This window comes from Bipolaris sorokiniana, assembly GCF_000338995.1.
Source record: "Bipolaris sorokiniana ND90Pr unplaced genomic scaffold COCSAscaffold_18, whole genome shotgun sequence".
Taxonomy (NCBI): Eukaryota; Fungi; Ascomycota; class Dothideomycetes; order Pleosporales; family Pleosporaceae; genus Bipolaris; species Bipolaris sorokiniana.
In genome coordinates, this window is record NW_006911912.1 from 641297 (window position 1) to 658680 (window position 17384).

Genomic DNA, 17384 nt, shown 5'->3' on the forward strand with positions numbered 1-17384 from the left:
ATCCCCGCACGAATCTGGCCAGCATTTTCAGCTTCCAGACCCCCCCCTCTACATCGTCATTTGATCCATGCATGTTTCGTTTTATCAGATCGTTTAGTTCATGCAAGATGGCGCAAGCGCCGTTAAAGCCTTTGATTGCCGTTGTGGGTGCGACTGGCACAGGCAAATCAGATGTAACGAAAATAACTTGAGTCATGCTGAGCGAGAACTGATCACAGTAGACAGCTAGCGGTGGAGATTGCACGGAAATTCAATGGCGAGATTATCAATGGAGATGCAATGCAGTTGTACCGGGGCTTGCCAATTATCACCAACAAGATTACTCCAGATGAAGCGAAAGGCGTGCCTCATCACCTCCTGGGCTCCATCGGTCTGGAAGAAGAGACATGGACTGTAGGAAAGTTTGTTGGCGAGGCTATGAACATAGTATGAATCAAGCTCACGTAAAGGGCGTGACACTGACTATATCAGATTGAAGAGATCCGAAGCCGCGGCAAATTACCTGTCCTGGTCGGCGGAACCCATTATTACACGCAGTCGCTTTTGTTTCAAGATGCGCTTGCTGATGAGCCTGCATTAAATTTAAACGAAAACAGTGAAAAGCTACCAATATTGGAAGAGCCTACTGAAGTCCTCCTTGAAAAGTTGAAGGAAGTTGATCCTATCATGGCAGAGCGTTGGCACCCAAACGAACGGCGTAAGATCCAACGCTCGCTCGAGATATATCTAAGGACAGGACGACCAGCGTCTGAGCTGTACAATGAACAGCGACTTAAACGCCAGTCTTCCCCATCTTCGCTGGATGCTCCACAATCCATTAGTAGCCCAAGTCTTCGCTTTGAGACTTTGGTGTTTTGGGTACATGCTGATAAAGACGTTCTACACCGTCGCCTTAATGGACGTGTCGATAAGATGTTAAACAAAGGTCTACTCTCAGAAGTTCAGGAGTTAAGTAGTTTTGGCCAGCAGTATGAAGCCAAGACCGGTATTAGCGTGGATCAAACTCGTGGTATATGGGTATCAATAGGCTACAAGGAGTTCTTGGAATATCAGCATGCGTTGGAAGATCAATCAATGCCACCACAAGAGCTTGAGAAACTAAAAGTAGCCGCCATCGAGAAGACACAAGCAGCTACACGCCAATATGCCAATCGTCAGATCAAATGGGTTCGCATCAAGTTGCTCAACGCACTGCTCGGCTCGGGACAGAAGAGCAATACCTTCTTGGTCGATGGATCCGACATCTCGAAGTGGGATACTGATGTTGCGCAGCCTGCAACCACCATCACCAAGCAGTTCCTTGCGGGTGAGGTTCTTCCGGCGCCATCATCACTTTCGCCTACTGCGGCAGAGATGCTTACACCAAAACGGGAATACGATCTCGGGCAAAGACCAGATCTTTGGCAAAAGAAAGTTTGCGAGACGTGTGGAACAGTTGCTGTTACCGAAAACGACTGGACATTACATGTCAAGAGCCGTGCACACCGTCGAGCAGTGGGAGCAAAGAAGAAGCAAGAGAACACACAGGGCGGGTTAAAGAAAGCTGTAAAAGCTGCCCAGGCCGATGTGGTTGATGTTCTAGAGAGCTACCTGGAGAGCTTTCCGGATGAGAAGAACTTGGAGTAAGATTAAGCTACTGAAGGATCACGGTGGCGCAATGGACTCACAAACTCAAAATGCCACCGTCGCCCCTTGCATACTCAGCAGCGAATCTCATGGATAGTTTCTAAGCTGATAACTAAGGACAGACGCAAATACAGGAGTTTCAATAGCCCTTTTAGGGGTTTGGGGTGGGATTACCCGATTGGGAATTGAATAACGCTCAAGGCAAAAGGAAGAGGCTTAGCCCTCTTGACACAGACACACCTACGCAAGCTGGATATGTTGATAGGCTCCCCACATAAGAGCTGGTTTCAGCCCAATAGCTTTCAGATGGTCGGCACTGCGGTTGTCACAGTCGCGTGATCTTGAATCCAACACCCGCGAGTGTACTTTTCTAATTCTGTTCCTCTGGTTTTACCTAATTATCACTCCGCTGTACCATGTCGCCCTTCCGGTATTCCAAAGTGAGCAGCGAAAGCTCCCAAGACAGTTCTCTTGAGAATCAACGCATACCTCCTCGGCGAAATAGGTGCTGTTCAATCTTTGAAAAGTTGGAATTTCTCCGTTGGCCTGTCACATTCTTCTTGTTATTCACCATATTGTTATGCGAACTGTCCATGCTTCAAAATCGACCAAAAGCAGTACTAGTAGGAACGGATTTCAATAGCATTGTTCCTGTTTGTAAGTTAGCTATTCAACCCCCAGTACAAAGTCCTCTAATGCATCTCCAGTTTCGACCGAGAAGAAGATCTTTCGCAGCGACAAGAGATTCAGATCCGACCACAAGACAATGGAATCTGTCAACAAAACAAAAAAAGAATGGACCAATCTCCTCCCCCGTAAGCAATTACCCCTTTTCCCACGGAAACAATCCTCCATTCTGACCATAACAGTCGGTGCCGGCTTCATGGAAGTCTCGGAGTACACCTCGCACACGCTCCCCCCTCCAATGCACTTCCCTGAAGCCCCCGGCAAAGAAGTCTTCTCCCTCGCCGTCTTCCACGAGCTGCACTGTTTAATGCACATCGCCGCCTCCATGGATGACCTCGTCATGCAGATCCGCAGAAAAGATTTCGAGCTCGATGAAAGTTTCCTGTTACACAACGACCATTGCTTCGATTATATACGGAATGCTATCATGTGCTTTGGAGATACGACGCTGGAGGGACAGACCAGGACGCCCGGACTCGAGCATGTGCCGGGCACAGATGGGACGGGGGCGATTCATGTTTGTCGGAATTTTGATGAGGTTTCGGCGTATGCAGAGGAAAAGAGGTTGAATGAGGGCAGGGAACATTTATGAGATCCAGAGGGGTTGTTAAGGGTGTGTTGTTTTTGATAGTATAGGGTGTATGGTATATCGTGGCAGCGCTTTTGTCTTGCTTGAGTAAATAGTAGTAACTACGTACATACAATATGTTCTTTTGAAGCATTAAAAGCTCACACTTGAGACCACCGTATCCCCACTATTTGAAGAAGCTATATAGAGAGTTTCTTCCGAAGTGACGCACACCTCACCATCCACTCTCCCGCGCAAGAATATCCCAGCCAACAAGCCGCCAGACTTCCTCCTTGTACCATGTCTCAACGTCTGCATCCTCCACCCTGGCAACATTCTGCAACGAACCTAGACGCATTTGAGGCATCGGCTTCGTAAGAATGTCCAAAAATTCATCATCAGTACTATGTCCATACATGCAAGCAACAAGCGTGCGCTGCAGTCGATCTTTCGCAAGAGGACTTAGACGGGCCCTCGAGGTAGTAGCGATATTCTTGATACTCATTGTACGAGTGACTCGATTTGGATTCTGCTGTGCTCGAAGGCTCTGTGAGTTCATGTGGTTTGGGGCCAGACCCATGGCTCGCTCAAGGATCAGAATGAGTGCTTTGGCCTCCAAACGCATGGCGAGTGCATCACAATCTCTCTTGGAGGCCTCAACTACATCTTTTACTTCAGGTATCGGTAGGATGTTCATTTCGATACAGGAAGAGCGGTGCTGGCCGAAGGTTGAGTAATAGAGTCTCCTGCCGACGCGTTCGAAAAGAACGAAGATGAAGCCGTCGAAGACCCGTTGATGAACGTCGTCATTCTTTTCGAGAAGTCCCAGAAAACCGATGAGGAGATGTGCGACTGCTCTGGCTGGACTAGACTCTTTGACGGTATTTGAAGATGTCTTTGTTTTGCTTTTCTTCTGGGCAGGTGGCTGCAAGAGAAAGCTTTGTGCAGTGAGCCGAGCGGATATCTCGATAGCCCTGAGTGCCACTTTGAACATGTCTGCCAGCTCACAAACAACCAAATTTGCTAGTCTCTTGTCAGCTTCTGACTTTGTGAGCTTGTTTAACCCGACTAATATAGACATGAAAGTTCTGGCGCACACCGAGAGTGCATTAGCAAAATCTGATCTATCTTTGTCTAGGGAAGTTGCTCCACCAGAGTTCTTGTGTCCCTGTTGAGCTAGAGAGCCGTGATTTTGGGCAATGAACATTATGATTTTCCCCATGGCTGAAGCACTGCTTATCAGATGTGAACAGAATGTGCTGGCATCAGGATCGCTATTTCTGCATAGCGAATGAACGCTGAACAGTGATTCCATGAGAGTGCTACCGTCTTTTCCAAGAACCTCCAGGAAATCCAAATCCTGATCGATGATTCCTTGTGCAGCAGCAACTGGGTCATGGGCCCGCTTTTGCGTCTGCTTTGGTCGCTTTAAATTTCTCGTTGCTGATGGCGGCCGAATGTTGGCGTCTGCTTCGAGGTCTGAATTCTTGCTTGGTTGATTCGACAGCAGTTGGTTCGATCTCTCAAGCTTGATGTTGACATTGCGAAGTCGGTTACATTCATCTTCTGCTCGTTTGCATCGTTCCTTCCAGTAGGCAACTTGATCAACGTAACATCCCGGGTTCGCTCTTTCTCTTGGGTCTTGGCCAAGCTTTATCTGGGATCGTAGGTGGAGAATGTGTTCTTGTCTTGTTAGTTGATTTGCAGTGCGTTTCAGTGACATCTACCAACCTCGTAATGGCACTCCGGCGGGTTTACATCTGATGATGGCAATAGCAAGGGCCATCTGTTGCTGAGATGGTAGAAAGTTTGAAGGATTTTTAGTGGCAATCGGGTCCATTACTGTGTCGTGTATCGAAGCTGTGATAAAAACGCGATATGGGATAGAGACGATTACGATATGATGATGATGTAGATGAAAGATGATGGTAAAAACGATTATCCAGTTGCAGAAGGCATTTCACGATACGTGAGAAAAGAAGGTAGCGGGCGGTAGGCGACGCTGATATACTAGGGCGGGTGAGTGAGAGACATTGACACACTTAAAATGGAAGGAGCGACCTCCGTGTGCTCAACCTTTGGGCCCATGCACCCTCATGGATTTCACTCTTCGGACCATAACACATATGTCTCACTTGAATTGTAATAGTACAGTGCGTCAAGGTACTATATAATGTACATAAATCTACATCGTGCACCCGCTCTTCCGGCTTGGCTCTTACAGGTCGCTCATCGCATGCGTTCTGTCCTTCTCTTGTATGGAAGAGGCTCGACCTTCTTCCTCTTAAATTCGACATTGATCTGACTCTTCATTCCAGCTCGCTCCATGACACCTGCCATGCTGTCGTCCCATTTGGTTCTGAAAAGCGTAGCCGTGATAGGGTGGAGCTTGTTCGAGTCGGTGAAACTGCGCAGGTTGAACCCTATGCGCTTGACGTCGTTGAATTTGGTAACATCAAGCGCCTGACCAGCATTCTGCTCAAAGACAAAGATTCCTAGACGATGGTATGGCGCACCCTTGTGAGCCCAGGGCGCAATCCAGGGCAGCGCAATCTTCTTTGCGCTAGGATCCTCGACCTTTTGGTCTTCTTGGGCGATGCGTTGAAGAGGTATAGATGTGTTGTTGGGGGAGAGGGGTATGTTGGAGGCAATCAAGTGGCATCGGTAGGTGAAGCTGTCAGTCTCTGGGACAGGCACATCCGCATCCACCACCACAACTGTGACGAGTTTCTCACCCGGGGTGAACATCTGAACGTTAAGTCGAGGCATCTTCTCACTGATGGCAGAGTCGACAAAGTCGCCTGGTGCAACCGACTTCCTACCGAAACCGAGATCGATATCTGCTACAAGGTCCAAGGAGGGAAGAATATCTGGAATAATGGCCAACTGTGTGACACGCTGTTCAAGAACGAGGCGCTTGTACTGCCGCCACTTCTTGTCGGCAAGGTATCGATATATGGGCTTGTTCATGTCACCTTCACAGTGGTCAGTCAAGCCCAGAAAACCAGACATGTAACCTACCCTGTCCATCCTCAAACTTTCGCTTGACCACTGGGTCATTGATATCGGCCAGAATGATCAATTCGTTCAAATGCTTTCGCATACTCCGTAACCTATGCTCCTTGGCCGCGGGCCCACCACTGACACTGGGGTCCTGGTCCATTAAGTTCTTAATTCGCAGCTGTTGCGTCTCAATCTCTTTGATCTTCTCTTGTCTGTCTTCTAACAAAAACTTGCGAGCCTCTTGGAAACATTGATAAGGCAATTGTTCAAAGGGAATCTCTGTCGCCTTCTGTATCGCAGAACGGCGAAGAGCAGCACGACGACGGCGAGATCCAACTGGCTGCACATGTTCTCTCCGTAGCAGGCGGCGCTCCTGTTTCTTGTTCTCCACCATCTGAGGGTCTAGTGTGCCCCATTTTTGCATGAACTCGGGTACTGCTTGGGAAGATGCATTCTGGGCAGCACCTTCGGGGGGGTTCGAGGGCGGGGGAGGCCGAGTCGCATTCGCAGATTTCGTCTGCACCTCTTCATGGGCCACAGCGGAGGTCGAAAGCAGACGGCGCGCACCAATGGCGCCAGACAGCTGTCGCACGCATCTCAGGCATGCGTTGAACTGGCGTACGGACGGCGTGGAGGCCATGGCGGGCGATGGCCTGGTGTCGATGTGCCGAGTGATGGTGGTGCTAGAAAATGTGGTGATGGGCGACGGCCCGTGCTCCGAAACCTCCGCCCTCAACTCCGCGACTTCAACCTTGGGGCTTTTTTTTGGATACCCGACCCGGCATGGCTTCCTCGAGGTTATCCGCGCCGATACGGGGCGCCACATTGCAATTGAGAAGACTACCGATACGGCAGAATGCGCTGTGTACTCGTTGCGCTGTGAGTAGTCTCATATTCGTGGCATGCGACTTGCTAACGCCTTACAGAAATCTCTATGCACACCCTCTGCCCGCTCCATAACTACGTCTGCGCCAGCCAATGCCACGATATCAACAATCAGACAACCAGGCGCCGACTATGTCCCTGTCAAACCGTTTGAGGAGCAGACCGTCTTGGCGACTATCCACCAATTCCCCTCATTGGAGCCACTACGGTTCGAACAATATCCTGCAAATCACCTCTACCTGCCTACCCGACGAGACATACTACATCGTGCTGTCGTTTATGAGGGTGACATGACTCGGTTGGGAACTGCCTCTACGAAAACCAGACATGAGATCCGCGGTTCAGCAAGAAAGATCCGGCCACAAAAGGGTACAGGTCGCGCTCGTCTAGGAGACAAGAAGTCGCCCATGTTGAGAGGAGGTGGAGTCGCATTCGGTCCTAAGCCCCGCGATTTTTCGTCAGAGTTGCCGAAGAAGGTATATGACCTTGCATGGCGGACGGCACTGTCATATCGTTTTAGAAAGGGCGAACTCATTATCGTTGACAATGCCATGGAGATTGAAAGCCCATCGACAAGATTACTGAGCGATATCTTCAAGCACCACGAGAAGCTGCGGGGTAAAGGCCGCAGCTTGATGGTGACTTTGGAGGAGCGACCGTTGTTGGAACAAGCGCTCGTTGAGATGGACCGCGGCGAGCAAACTCTCACATGGGAGGAGGTCGACGTCAAGAACTTGCTAGAGCTCTCTCGCGTCATTATTGAGCGTGACGCTTTGCACAACATTCTTCTTTCCCACGAAGAAGACCTCACACACAAGGCGCTCCAGCCATGGCACAAGAGCCTCATCCGGTCATCACCCCCTTCAGAACTCGAATCCGTCATCGGCTGGGAAGAATTCCGCAACCTCTCCCTCGCTGATCCCAATGAAAAAGAAGCTCTCCGCGCTGAAGCATATGAAGACACAGCAACAAGACGTTACGCTGAAGCCGAATCCCTCCCCTCAGGCTCTAAGCGCACCGAGCTCACCATCTCAGCCTACAACCTCCTCGCTGAAGCCAAGGAAATCCAATTCGCAGAGAAGACAGGCCAGTCGTTTAGCGACTACCTCAACCACAGTGAACCCGAGCGCTTCCCCCGCATCCAAACCCTGAACTACCAAATCAACATCAAGGATGACGTCGTTAACACCGCTGCTGAGACGTCCCGCCAAAAAGCAGAGGAACTCATGATCGAAATGCGCCAGCTGGAAGTTGAGAAATTAGAAGTTCAGTACGAGGCTGCGCTGCTCGCTGCACAAGTCCATGAGCACCGCGTCGAGGCTCTTCGTCTCAGTGGCGAGCTGGAAAAGGCAGAGGAGCTACTTGAAGCAGCTAGCATCGAGAGGACGCACGTCGATGACGTGGAGGTGGCGTTGCTCGAAGCGCAACTCGAGGTTGCAAAGCAGAAATCTGTTGTCGCAAATCTGAACGGTAACTTTGCGGCAAAGCAAAAGGCGCAAGAGGATATTCGGGCGTGTGATGAGGCGCTTGCGACGAAGAGGGCTGAGATCGAGGCTGAGAGTGCAGAGGGTGTTGAAGATGTGGATGCAGTTGAGACTTCAGCAGTTGAAGCAGCGAAGGAAGAAAAGAGGATATAGGCTTCTTGTTCAGAAGTGTATGTGTTATTGTACAATTGTATCTATAGATGCTCCTGAGTCGTGGCTTGATCATTTACATACCATGCGAGATGGCAGGTGATGGTGTTACATGTTGCATGCGCTGATGCTTCCTTTCTTCTCTCATACTGACCGCGACTCGGCGTTTAGCTTTGAGAAGCACAGCCGATGCTTGTTATCGAATTCGGTGACCCAGAAACCTCACGCCGCGTCATCCTCCGCCTTCTCTTCCACCTTTTTCTCCACCTTCCTCCCTTCAAAGATCACTGTCATTACCCCTCCAACCTGCCCCTCGCTCTTGCCCTCGCGAGCCCCCTTGCATTCTCCCACAGCATCCCTAACAGCGTTGATAACCGCATCCGCCTCTTCAGGCGTCGCCTTCCTCCCCTTCTTCTTCGGCCCCATCAAAACCTCGACCTTCCTCCCCTCCTTGAGAAACCTCTTCAGAGACTCCAATCGGTGTTTCAAATCACCGGGCGCAATAGCCCAATTGAGTTCAAGAGACTTTGGAATAGGACCAGCACCCTGACCTTTTGCCTGGCGGCGCAGCGTCTCAAGTTTGCGTTCATGTTGAGCGCGAAGATCCATTTTGGAAATGACTCTGCAGGTAGGCAGGTTCTCGGGATCGAGCTGTCCGTATTCATCGACTTTTCCTGGTGTCATTTGTACCAGGTGGTGCGTGATTTTGTTGACGCAGGCCAGTGCCTCCTCAGTCGGGACGTCATTATGGAATGTGCCATTTTCGTCTACGAGGTTTATACGCTCGGCTTCAATGGCGTTGTCGATGATGTAGTAGTCTGATATTGCATGGCGACGGGTGTCTTTGGTGTACTTCTTTGTGCGGATTGAGGTCCGCGAGGTGAGGCTGGGTGTTGAGGAGGCGAAAGATGTAGGTCCTGATACTGAAGGCGCAAATGCTGGGGCGTACAACAGTGGGATTGAAGTTGTGGTGCGCAGAGATGGGGCGATGAAGACGCGGTACAGTGCACGCGAGGTTCCAGAGATGTGTGTGGGCGGCATTTCGGATGTAGTTTTTGAAGACGGATGCAGCAACAGATGAGAAAGAAAAAGAAAAATAGCTAATAGTGGTGTGAGAATGATTGTAGGAGCTTCAATGTTTTCCGATTGACGCTAGTACCGGTAGAGATCGAATCGGAGCAGCGACGACCTCCGAGAAGGCCGCATCCCCCGCCAACTCACACCTCCGTGACTATCTCCAGCCCACCCCATGTAGCCAACCACCATGGTAACGACAGGCCTGGCGTACTGTTACTTTCGCTACAACCAACTTGGCCTGCCGCCATGAGTAATCCGCTCGAGGACTATCTAGCTGCACTGGACGCGCGTGATGCTAGGGAGAAGGCGCACGAGGTCTACGTCAACGCCTGTAAGAGGCCTTTTGCCTGCGCTGCGCTGAGCTGAAGCGTCGAGTGGAGCTCATGATATGCAGATACGAAGCTCGCCGATGACACAGCAAGCCTGGCACCCCCAGCAGTCCCCGCCGAAGAACCTTTATCTGCCAGCGCTTCTCTCAAGGCTCTGACGCACAGAGGCAAAAACAAAGGCAAAAGCTCCGCTACAACAGATGCCGCACCGTCTTCTACAGTTGCGCAACTCCGCGCCGAACTTGCGGCCACTCAGCGCACCCGCGGTGACCTCGAAGCACGGCTCAGTGCCACCTCTGCTGAACTCTCTGCCCTCAAAACCACAGAGACGGAACAGAGACGGCGCATAGAACATCTGGAAAAGACGCGCATGGCATTGGAAAGGCGAGCCAGGGATACGGCTGAGGAACTCAAGGGCAAAGGAAGACTTGTAGAGGACGTGCACGACGAAATGGTGGCGCTCAACTTGCAGCTGAACATGGCAGAGCAGGAGAAGGAGAAGCTGCGCAAGGAGAATGACGAATTGACCAAGAGGTGGGTTAAGAAAATGGAGGAAGAAGCTAAGAAGATGAACGAGCGGTCCGGGTGGGGGGATCAGTCGCGGAGGATCAAGTAGACAATAGCAAGATGAGAGAGTTTGGAGGTCTAGAGTGTAGTGTTTGAGTAGGTCAGACTCGATGTTCAATTGAATTTACTATAAAAATGAGGAAATTCAACTGTATAGGATTTCGACTTACATTTGGGTTTTGCTTTTTGACAATGAACATACACTGACATATGCTGGTGCCTGGTCATGTCTTGGCGTTCCCGAGCTCCCCGCAATCCCACTCCTCTATAGTTCCCCACCTCCAACCACCAGCAAACCAAACAACACGTCTCTGCGGTACCATTTCTGGAATCACTGCACAATGGGTACCGCACTCAAGACCTGGGGTGAGTAAGCGTGATTCTTCTATAGCACAGCGTCATGTGCGCCCCGCATGCCCCGCCACTCGACCAGGTCACTAATATACATCTCCCAGAGCTCGAGAACTCGATAAAGCTCGTGGATCCCAGCAAAGATGCACTATACAACTACTCTCCTGTTGCTCAGAAAGCAATCAACGAGGCGCACCCATGGCGAACCGACCCTAACTACTTTACTTCGGTCCGTATCTCCGCCATCGCCCTCCTCAAGATGGTTATGCACGCGCGTTCAGGTGGCTCACTTGAGGTCATGGGCTTGATGCTGGGCAAGATTGAAGCACACACTTTTGTCGTCACAGACGCCTTCCGGCTACCTGTCGAAGGAACAGAGACACGAGTCAATGCACAGGATGAGGCAAACGAGTACATGGTCGAGTTCTTGCAGCGAGCACGCGAACAAGGGCAAATGGAGAATGCAGTGGGCTGGTACCACTCGCATCCTGGTTATGGATGTTGGCTATCTGGTATCGATGTCAACACGCAGAAAACGCAGCAGCAATTCCAAGATCCCTTCTGTGCCATCGTCATCGACCCCGATCGAACCATCTCTGCAGGCAAGGTCGAGATTGGCGCTTTCCGCACATATTCGACCGAATATGTCGAGAATCAGCAAAAGTCAGGCGGTTCAAAGGTATCAGGAGGTACAGATAGCGATGGCTTCGAAACGATTCCGCTGGGCAAGATTGAGGACTTTGGTGCTCACGCCAGTCACTACTATTCTTTGGAGGTTTCGCACTACAAGTCTTCTCTGGACGCCAAACTGCTCGAGGCCCTCTGGAACAAGTACTGGGTACAGACGCTCTCGTCATCGCCCCTAATCTCAAACCGCGAATACGGCACCAAGCAAATTTCCGATCTGGCACGCAAGATGCAGCAAGAGTCACACAATAGCTCACGCTTCAAGGGCGGCCAAGGCTACTCGAATAGCCTCGAAGTCAAAAACCAATTGACCAAGCTCGGTGCGGTAGGATCGAAGATTGCGCGTGAAGAAGATATGGGTCTGCTGGCAGCACAGGTCAAAGACAAGGTATTCAGCTTGCCGAGTGAAGGCGAGGTCAAGAGTCCAGACGTTGTTGAAATGGAGACTTCGTGATGTTGCAGGTCGAAGAGGTGTGCGAACATATTCAATGACTGGACAGCATGGCAAGGCGTTTACGGCGTTGCAAAGGGGATTATTCTGATCGAATTATAGAATTACAGAGGGTAGTGTATTAAATTCAATACAAACCTGTCATAGTATCATGACACGAAATCTGCTCACTGGTATCATACAATTCAGCGAAGCAGACATAATCTGTCTGCATCATATTCCCATCTTTTAGCACCCCAACCTCGCCAGCGTCTCTTTACGCCCCAAAATCAACATGACATCAAAGATCCGCATTCCCTCCTCCTGTCCCGTAATCGTCTTCCTCAAATAATGATACACATCCTTACCCCCCTTCTTGCCTTCCTCCCTCGCATCGATGATCTCCCGCACCTTTTGCATCAAATGCTCCTTATCCCAGTCCTTCCCCTCCACCTGCGCCAGCATCTGCGCGCGCATAGGGATATCCGACGATGTAGCTACGGGCGGCGCATTACGGAATGGACGTAGCGGTATGAAGAAGAAGGAGTTGCGGTAGAGGAATTCGTTTGCGTTTGTGTAGTTTTCGGCGTCGACTTGCACGATGCGTTTTATGTACTCGTGGGGGAAGGAGGAGTTGACGACGGCTTTCCAGTTGCTGTAAGGGGAATCGGGGCTGGTGAGTAAGGTGGCGATGTTGTCGATGATTTCATCCAAGGCGGGACCGCCGTTTTGGGCGCGAAGGAGGGCGTGTTTGCGTTGGAGGAAGTGCAGTTTACCGAATGTAACTGTTGTGTTTCCCTTTGTAAATTTCAAGGAGAAGTTCTTGATTAGTGCTTCGAGGTCCATTACATCGGTCTTTTCTTTGTGGCTCCAGCCCAGCAAGGCGGCGAAGTTTGTTAGGGTTTCGGGGAAGATTTGCATTTCCTTGAACGCGGCGATGTCGGTGTCGAAGTTGCGCTTGCTGAGCTTGTTGCCGTGCTCGTCGACGAGGAGGCCTACGTGGGCGAATTCTGGGGGGTCCCAGCCAAAGGCTTGGTACATGGCAATGTGTTTGGGGGTGCTGGGCATCCACTCGCTGCCGCGGATGACGTGCGTAATTTTCATGAGGTGGTCGTCGACGACATTGGCGAGGTGGTATGTAGGTAGGCCGTCTGACTTGAGGAGGATGGGGTCTTCGTAGGCGGTTTCGGTGACATGGCCGCGTCGCTTGAGGGGGTGAAAAGTGCCGTATATGAGGTCCTTGTAGGTTGGATATTGCTCGGGCACTTTGAGACGGATGGTATGCGCTTCTCCCTTTGAGGCTCTGTCGTCGCTCTCTTCTTTGGATATCGGGGCGCATGTGCGGTCGTAGTCTGTGGCTATCCCAAGCTTATGCCTGTGTTGGGCCAGCGCATTCAAGCGCTCTGCTGAACAGAAACAGCGGTACGCATTGCCCGACTCCAGTAAGTCGTGCGCATGCTTCCTATACAGTTCGCTCCTCTCTGACTGTTTGTATGGCCCGTATGGCCCTCCCACTTGTGGCCCCTCATCCCACTGTAGCCCCGCCCATCGCAAATCGTCAAAGAGTCGCTGCTCAGCGTCGGGCACTGTGCGCTTCTGATCCGTATCTTCTATCCGGAGGAGAAATTGTCCGCCTGTACGCTTGGCAAGGAGGTAATTGAATAGCGCTGTCCGTAGTGATCCCAGGTGCAGGTAGCCAGTCGGTGATGGTGCGAAGCGCGTCCGTGCAGGAAACGATGGCAAGGCTGTTTTACTTTTCTGGTCCTTCGGTGCCTTTGAGCTGATCTGGCGCCGTGAGCCCCGTGATATTCGCAGGAGACATGAGCGGCATGTATAAGCAGGGAATTGCGGGCGAAGAAGAAGCGAAACAGACATGGCGGTGGTAATGCGACGGCGACCAGAAGCTGCCGGTCCGCGTGTGCAAAATGTCAGACAGGGATCTCTTCTATCTTGACCTTAGTGCGGGCGCGTCTGAACTTTTGCCCGCATTGCAGACTGATCGGCCTCTCTGGAGAAACTTTGTTGCCCTTACCTTTACTCGACTCCTGGTTGGCAGCCTTGCACGTTGCACCCTTTCTTCTTGTACATATACCTTTGAAGCAAACTTTTTTGCCCTCTACCCTAACCTTCCCGTTCATAGACTCCTCACAAGAGTACGTATCTTCTGTTCATTACGCTATGATTACATGCTGACTGAAGCGCAGTGGACGAAGAAATCGATCTCTACGGTGCGCCTACATGCTTGCCTGAGGTGTATACAAACTAACAGAGACAGAGATCCTTGAGATCGAAAAGGGCGCAACCAAGGTCGAAATCAAAAAGGCCTATCACAAAGTGCGTAGGCAGAGGCGGGCGACGCATAAAGCGACGCATCTAACATACCCAGGCTGCACTCGCACATCATCCCGATAAGGTCGCAGAGGAAGATCGTGCAGAAGCCGAGATCCGCTTTAAGGCTGCAAAGCAAGCCTACGAGATTCTCTCCGATGATGACAAGCGCCAAATGTACGACACCCACGGCATGGCCGCCTTTGACCCGTCCAAGGGAGGAATGGGCGGCGAAGGCCCAGACATTGATGACATTTTTGCGCAAATGTTTGGTGGCATGGGCGGCTTCGGAGGCATGCCTGGAATGGGTGGTATGGGCGGTATGGGAGGAATGCCTGGCGGGCGCCACGTACCTCGTAAGGGACGGTCAGTAGAGCAAGAGTACGAGGTTTCGCTGGAGGAACTATACAAGGGCAAGACGACCAAGTTCACAAACACCAAGAACATTGTCTGCAACCTGTGCAAAGGCAGTGGCGGCAAGCAGGGTGCCAAGAGCAACTCTTGTGCTGTGTGTAACGGAAGGGGTATGCTACTCTTACATTTCACTCGGGACTATTAACTAACCCTTGCAGGTGCCAAACAGGTACTCCGCCAAGTCGGTCCTGGTCTGGTCACTCAAGAGACTGTTCCTTGCGGCAACTGCCAAGGTTCTGGACAAGTCATTCCCGAGAAGCAGCGCTGCAAGAAGTGCAAGGGCAACAAGGTCGTCGAGACTAAGAATGTTCTTGAGCTTTACATTCCTCGCGGTGCCCGAGAAGGCGAGAGGATCGTGCTAGCAGGAGAGGCGGACCAACTGCCTGATCAGGAGCCCGGCGACATCATCTTCACTCTTACTGAGACACCTCACGATGTATTTGAGCGTGCAGGCGCTGATCTCCGTTGTGAACTCAAGGTCACTTTGGCCGAAGCTCTTACAGGCTTCAACAGAGTTGTTGTCACTCACCTTGATGGAAGAGGTATCAAGATGAACGTCCAACAACCCAACGGAAATGTTCTCCGACCAGGGCAGGTACTCAAGATTCAGGGCGAGGGTATGCCAAATAAGAAGAGTGACATTAGGGGCGACCTATACCTTGTAGTGGATGTCGAATTCCCTCAAGATGGATGGCTCAAGAGCGAAGCCGCCGTGCAAAAGGTCCGCGATGCTCTGCCCAAGGATGAGAAGCCCGAGGAAAAGCATGAAGACGTCGAGGAAGTCGAAGTCGAGTGGGACGCTGACATGGAAGAGTTTGGAGCTGGCAGTGGTGACCCACGAGCTGGTGGCGCCGAGTGGGAAGACGATGAGGAGGGCGAGGGCGGTCCTCAGTGCGCGACTCAGTAGAAACACTGCGTTGACACGACCTGATGACATGCATGGTTTTGGCGTTGCCGGGAACGATGATGGGTTATTTTCTTCTTTTCCCCAGCACACACATATACACGTCCTGCTTGGTTGTGGACATTGGACTGGGGTTCATCGGCTTTTTTATGCTCATGTGCTTGCAACGATTCCTTATCTTGATGCGATTCTGGGGATAGAAATCACTGATACCCAGATTTATAGCTCTTGACGGCAATGGCTTGGTGGGGTTAATACGACGTGGTTCCCTGAGGCAGTTTCACGGGTCAAATTAGTTGTGAGTGATAAGTGCGAATGTGACTAGGATAGGGTTTGAAGTACCAGCAATCTAAGTCTTCACAGAGAAGTTCAGTACTAGACACGTATATGATAATCACACAGTCTAGACGGGACATTATGCTATAGAATACAAATAAAAATCGAGCAGACAAAGAGTTGATTTTCACCATACCTAAGGGCCGCTTTCCTTGACTTCAATGCTTTCACGACTCGAGCTCGCATCTACCTCAGTGCACATGCCGCTGCCACCGTTTGCTGCCAAGACCATACGAGCGACTTCCCTTACTGAATTTCACACTCCGTGCCTCTTCGTTTTGCCTCACACAACAATTACAGACCATGCAGCAACATCGACCTAACCTATCACCAGTCCCCGATGTTGGGCGCGTGCCATCAGCACCACCACGCTTTCCCGCTCGACCCTCATCTCCGCCGCCAGCTCCAAATTTCATCATCGTCGGTCTCTTCGCGCTACATCTAGCAAAGCGACTGCTTGAAGGACTTGAATATTACCCAGGCCGCGATGCAGACATCATTTGGCTTGTCAACTTCTTAGCGCCCTTCAGTAATGACTACCCACTGGCGAAGATATCAGGCCGTCAGAAAGACGACTACCTTCAGATATATCCAGCAGTAGTATCTCGGATGAAGAAGCAACCCCAGTATCCTATCAGATTTATGCAGATGAATCCAGATCAGCCCATGTACCAGTCCCGACAGCGCGGCGTTGCGGAGCAGCCAGGGGAGATGACGGATGGTAAGTGAATCAATACACCTGATAACGTGTTCATCACCTTACTTAAGCCAGTCAAAAGACTGAATATCATCAATTTTTGCGATGCAGCCGGCGAATGGGGCTCCAGCGTTCCTATACCAGCGCGCGAGGCGGAAAGAATGATTGAGCTAGCTGGTCAACGACGCATAGCGGATCTTGAGCGTTCACAAGAGCGTGAAGAGAAGCAATTGACAAATGCGAGACATCCACATTTCGAGTCTACGAGTTTTTCACCCGATGAACGCACACGATATATAAACGACAGCTCGCGGAGAGGCGATAAATTCTCAGGGCAAGAGGAAGCAAGAACGAACTCGGGGGCTAGAAGGGGCCGGCATGTATATTTCTCTAATGAGAGACGGGATTTTGAGGCAAATTGTCTACTTCTAGAGTAATATTTATTAGATGCTAATTCATATAGGAGCGACGACGATAACTGCATTACCAGGGATTGGAGCTCCTTTGTACACAAGCGATTGATATGTATGAAGCTTGTTTATACCAAGTCAATCAACTGTTCAAAGTTTCTAGAATGCTTTTCTACTTATCATACGGCTCCCGATTTGATGCTCGTCATTGCTTCCAGTCCCATTGCGTCGGCAAAATCACGTGCCTCCCTTGCGTATGTAATAGCTTTTACATGCGCAACCTCAACACCTTGTTATGTAACTTTTGGCAGCTTTCTATTCTTTCACATACGACCACAGATTCAAGACCTTAGCGCTTCCCGTTCGCTCAGCGGTACTCAAGCTTGAAATCGGCGGACTAGTAGTCAGGTGGGTGACCACTGGCGAATCCCCGCTGTTGTATGTTTTTTTT

General features: G+C 50.8%; 11 protein-coding genes across 11 annotated transcripts; 7 read left to right on the forward strand and 4 right to left on the reverse strand.

Moving 5' to 3' along the window:
- Positions 1–107: 107 nt before the first annotated feature.
- On the forward strand, positions 108–1626 carry COCSADRAFT_176249 (uncharacterized protein; the record flags this gene model as incomplete). The annotated part of the gene is made up of 3 exons (XM_007707264.1): positions 108–173; positions 226–426; positions 472–1626. The coding sequence occupies 3 exons, from the start codon at positions 108–110 to the stop codon at positions 1624–1626; spliced, it is 1422 nt and encodes a 473-aa protein (XP_007705454.1).
- A 416-nt stretch (positions 1627–2042) lies between these two features.
- COCSADRAFT_102733 (uncharacterized protein) lies at positions 2043–2905 on the forward strand (the record flags this gene model as incomplete). The annotated part of the gene is made up of 3 exons (XM_007707265.1): positions 2043–2283; positions 2334–2441; positions 2496–2905. 3 exons carry the CDS (start codon positions 2043–2045, stop codon positions 2903–2905), a joined length of 759 nt encoding a protein of 252 aa, XP_007705455.1.
- A 141-nt stretch (positions 2906–3046) lies between these two features.
- On the reverse strand, positions 3047–4791 carry COCSADRAFT_348469 (uncharacterized protein). Its single transcript, XM_007707266.1, has 2 exons — positions 4613–4791; positions 3047–4564 (listed from the first exon to the last, which is right to left on the reverse strand). Exons 1-2 carry the CDS (start codon positions 4719–4721, stop codon positions 3117–3119), a joined length of 1557 nt encoding a protein of 518 aa, XP_007705456.1. The 5' UTR covers positions 4722–4791; the 3' UTR covers positions 3047–3116.
- A 202-nt stretch (positions 4792–4993) lies between these two features.
- Positions 4994–6586, reverse strand: COCSADRAFT_204083 (uncharacterized protein). The gene is made up of 2 exons (XM_007707267.1): positions 5903–6586; positions 4994–5856 (listed from the first exon to the last, which is right to left on the reverse strand). The coding sequence occupies exons 1-2, from the start codon at positions 6522–6524 to the stop codon at positions 5111–5113; spliced, it is 1368 nt and encodes a 455-aa protein (XP_007705457.1). The 5' UTR covers positions 6525–6586; the 3' UTR covers positions 4994–5110.
- An 81-nt stretch (positions 6587–6667) lies between these two features.
- Positions 6668–8406, forward strand: COCSADRAFT_165252 (uncharacterized protein; the record flags this gene model as incomplete). The annotated part of the gene is made up of 2 exons (XM_007707268.1): positions 6668–6763; positions 6811–8406. 2 exons carry the CDS (start codon positions 6668–6670, stop codon positions 8404–8406), a joined length of 1692 nt encoding a protein of 563 aa, XP_007705458.1.
- Positions 8407–8516: 110 nt separating this feature from the next.
- Positions 8517–9525, reverse strand: COCSADRAFT_262677 (uncharacterized protein). The gene has a single exon (XM_007707269.1). It carries the CDS (start codon positions 9442–9444, stop codon positions 8626–8628), a length of 819 nt encoding a protein of 272 aa, XP_007705459.1. The 5' UTR covers positions 9445–9525; the 3' UTR covers positions 8517–8625.
- A 96-nt stretch (positions 9526–9621) lies between these two features.
- COCSADRAFT_41572 (uncharacterized protein) lies at positions 9622–10533 on the forward strand. The gene is made up of 2 exons (XM_007707062.1): positions 9622–9811; positions 9875–10533. Exons 1-2 carry the CDS (start codon positions 9727–9729, stop codon positions 10423–10425), a joined length of 636 nt encoding a protein of 211 aa, XP_007705252.1. The 5' UTR covers positions 9622–9726; the 3' UTR covers positions 10426–10533.
- Positions 10534–10717: 184 nt separating this feature from the next.
- On the forward strand, positions 10718–11868 carry COCSADRAFT_31162 (uncharacterized protein; the record flags this gene model as incomplete). The annotated part of the gene is made up of 2 exons (XM_007707014.1): positions 10718–10742; positions 10832–11868. 2 exons carry the CDS (start codon positions 10718–10720, stop codon positions 11866–11868), a joined length of 1062 nt encoding a protein of 353 aa, XP_007705204.1.
- Positions 11869–11909: 41 nt separating this feature from the next.
- On the reverse strand, positions 11910–13753 carry COCSADRAFT_262687 (uncharacterized protein). The gene has a single exon (XM_007707270.1). The coding sequence runs from the start codon at positions 13717–13719 to the stop codon at positions 12094–12096; it is 1626 nt and encodes a 541-aa protein (XP_007705460.1). The 5' UTR covers positions 13720–13753; the 3' UTR covers positions 11910–12093.
- A 91-nt stretch (positions 13754–13844) lies between these two features.
- On the forward strand, positions 13845–15957 carry COCSADRAFT_128812 (uncharacterized protein). The gene is made up of 5 exons (XM_007707271.1): positions 13845–13997; positions 14049–14072; positions 14120–14178; positions 14231–14696; positions 14745–15957. Coding segments are annotated over exons 1-5 (1299 nt in total). The 5' UTR covers positions 13845–13996; the 3' UTR covers positions 15494–15957.
- A 172-nt stretch (positions 15958–16129) lies between these two features.
- On the forward strand, positions 16130–17001 carry COCSADRAFT_165258 (uncharacterized protein; the record flags this gene model as incomplete). The annotated part of the gene is made up of 3 exons (XM_007707272.1): positions 16130–16547; positions 16599–16903; positions 16987–17001. 3 exons carry the CDS (start codon positions 16130–16132, stop codon positions 16999–17001), a joined length of 738 nt encoding a protein of 245 aa, XP_007705462.1.
- Between the last annotated feature and the right edge of the window lie 383 nt (positions 17002–17384).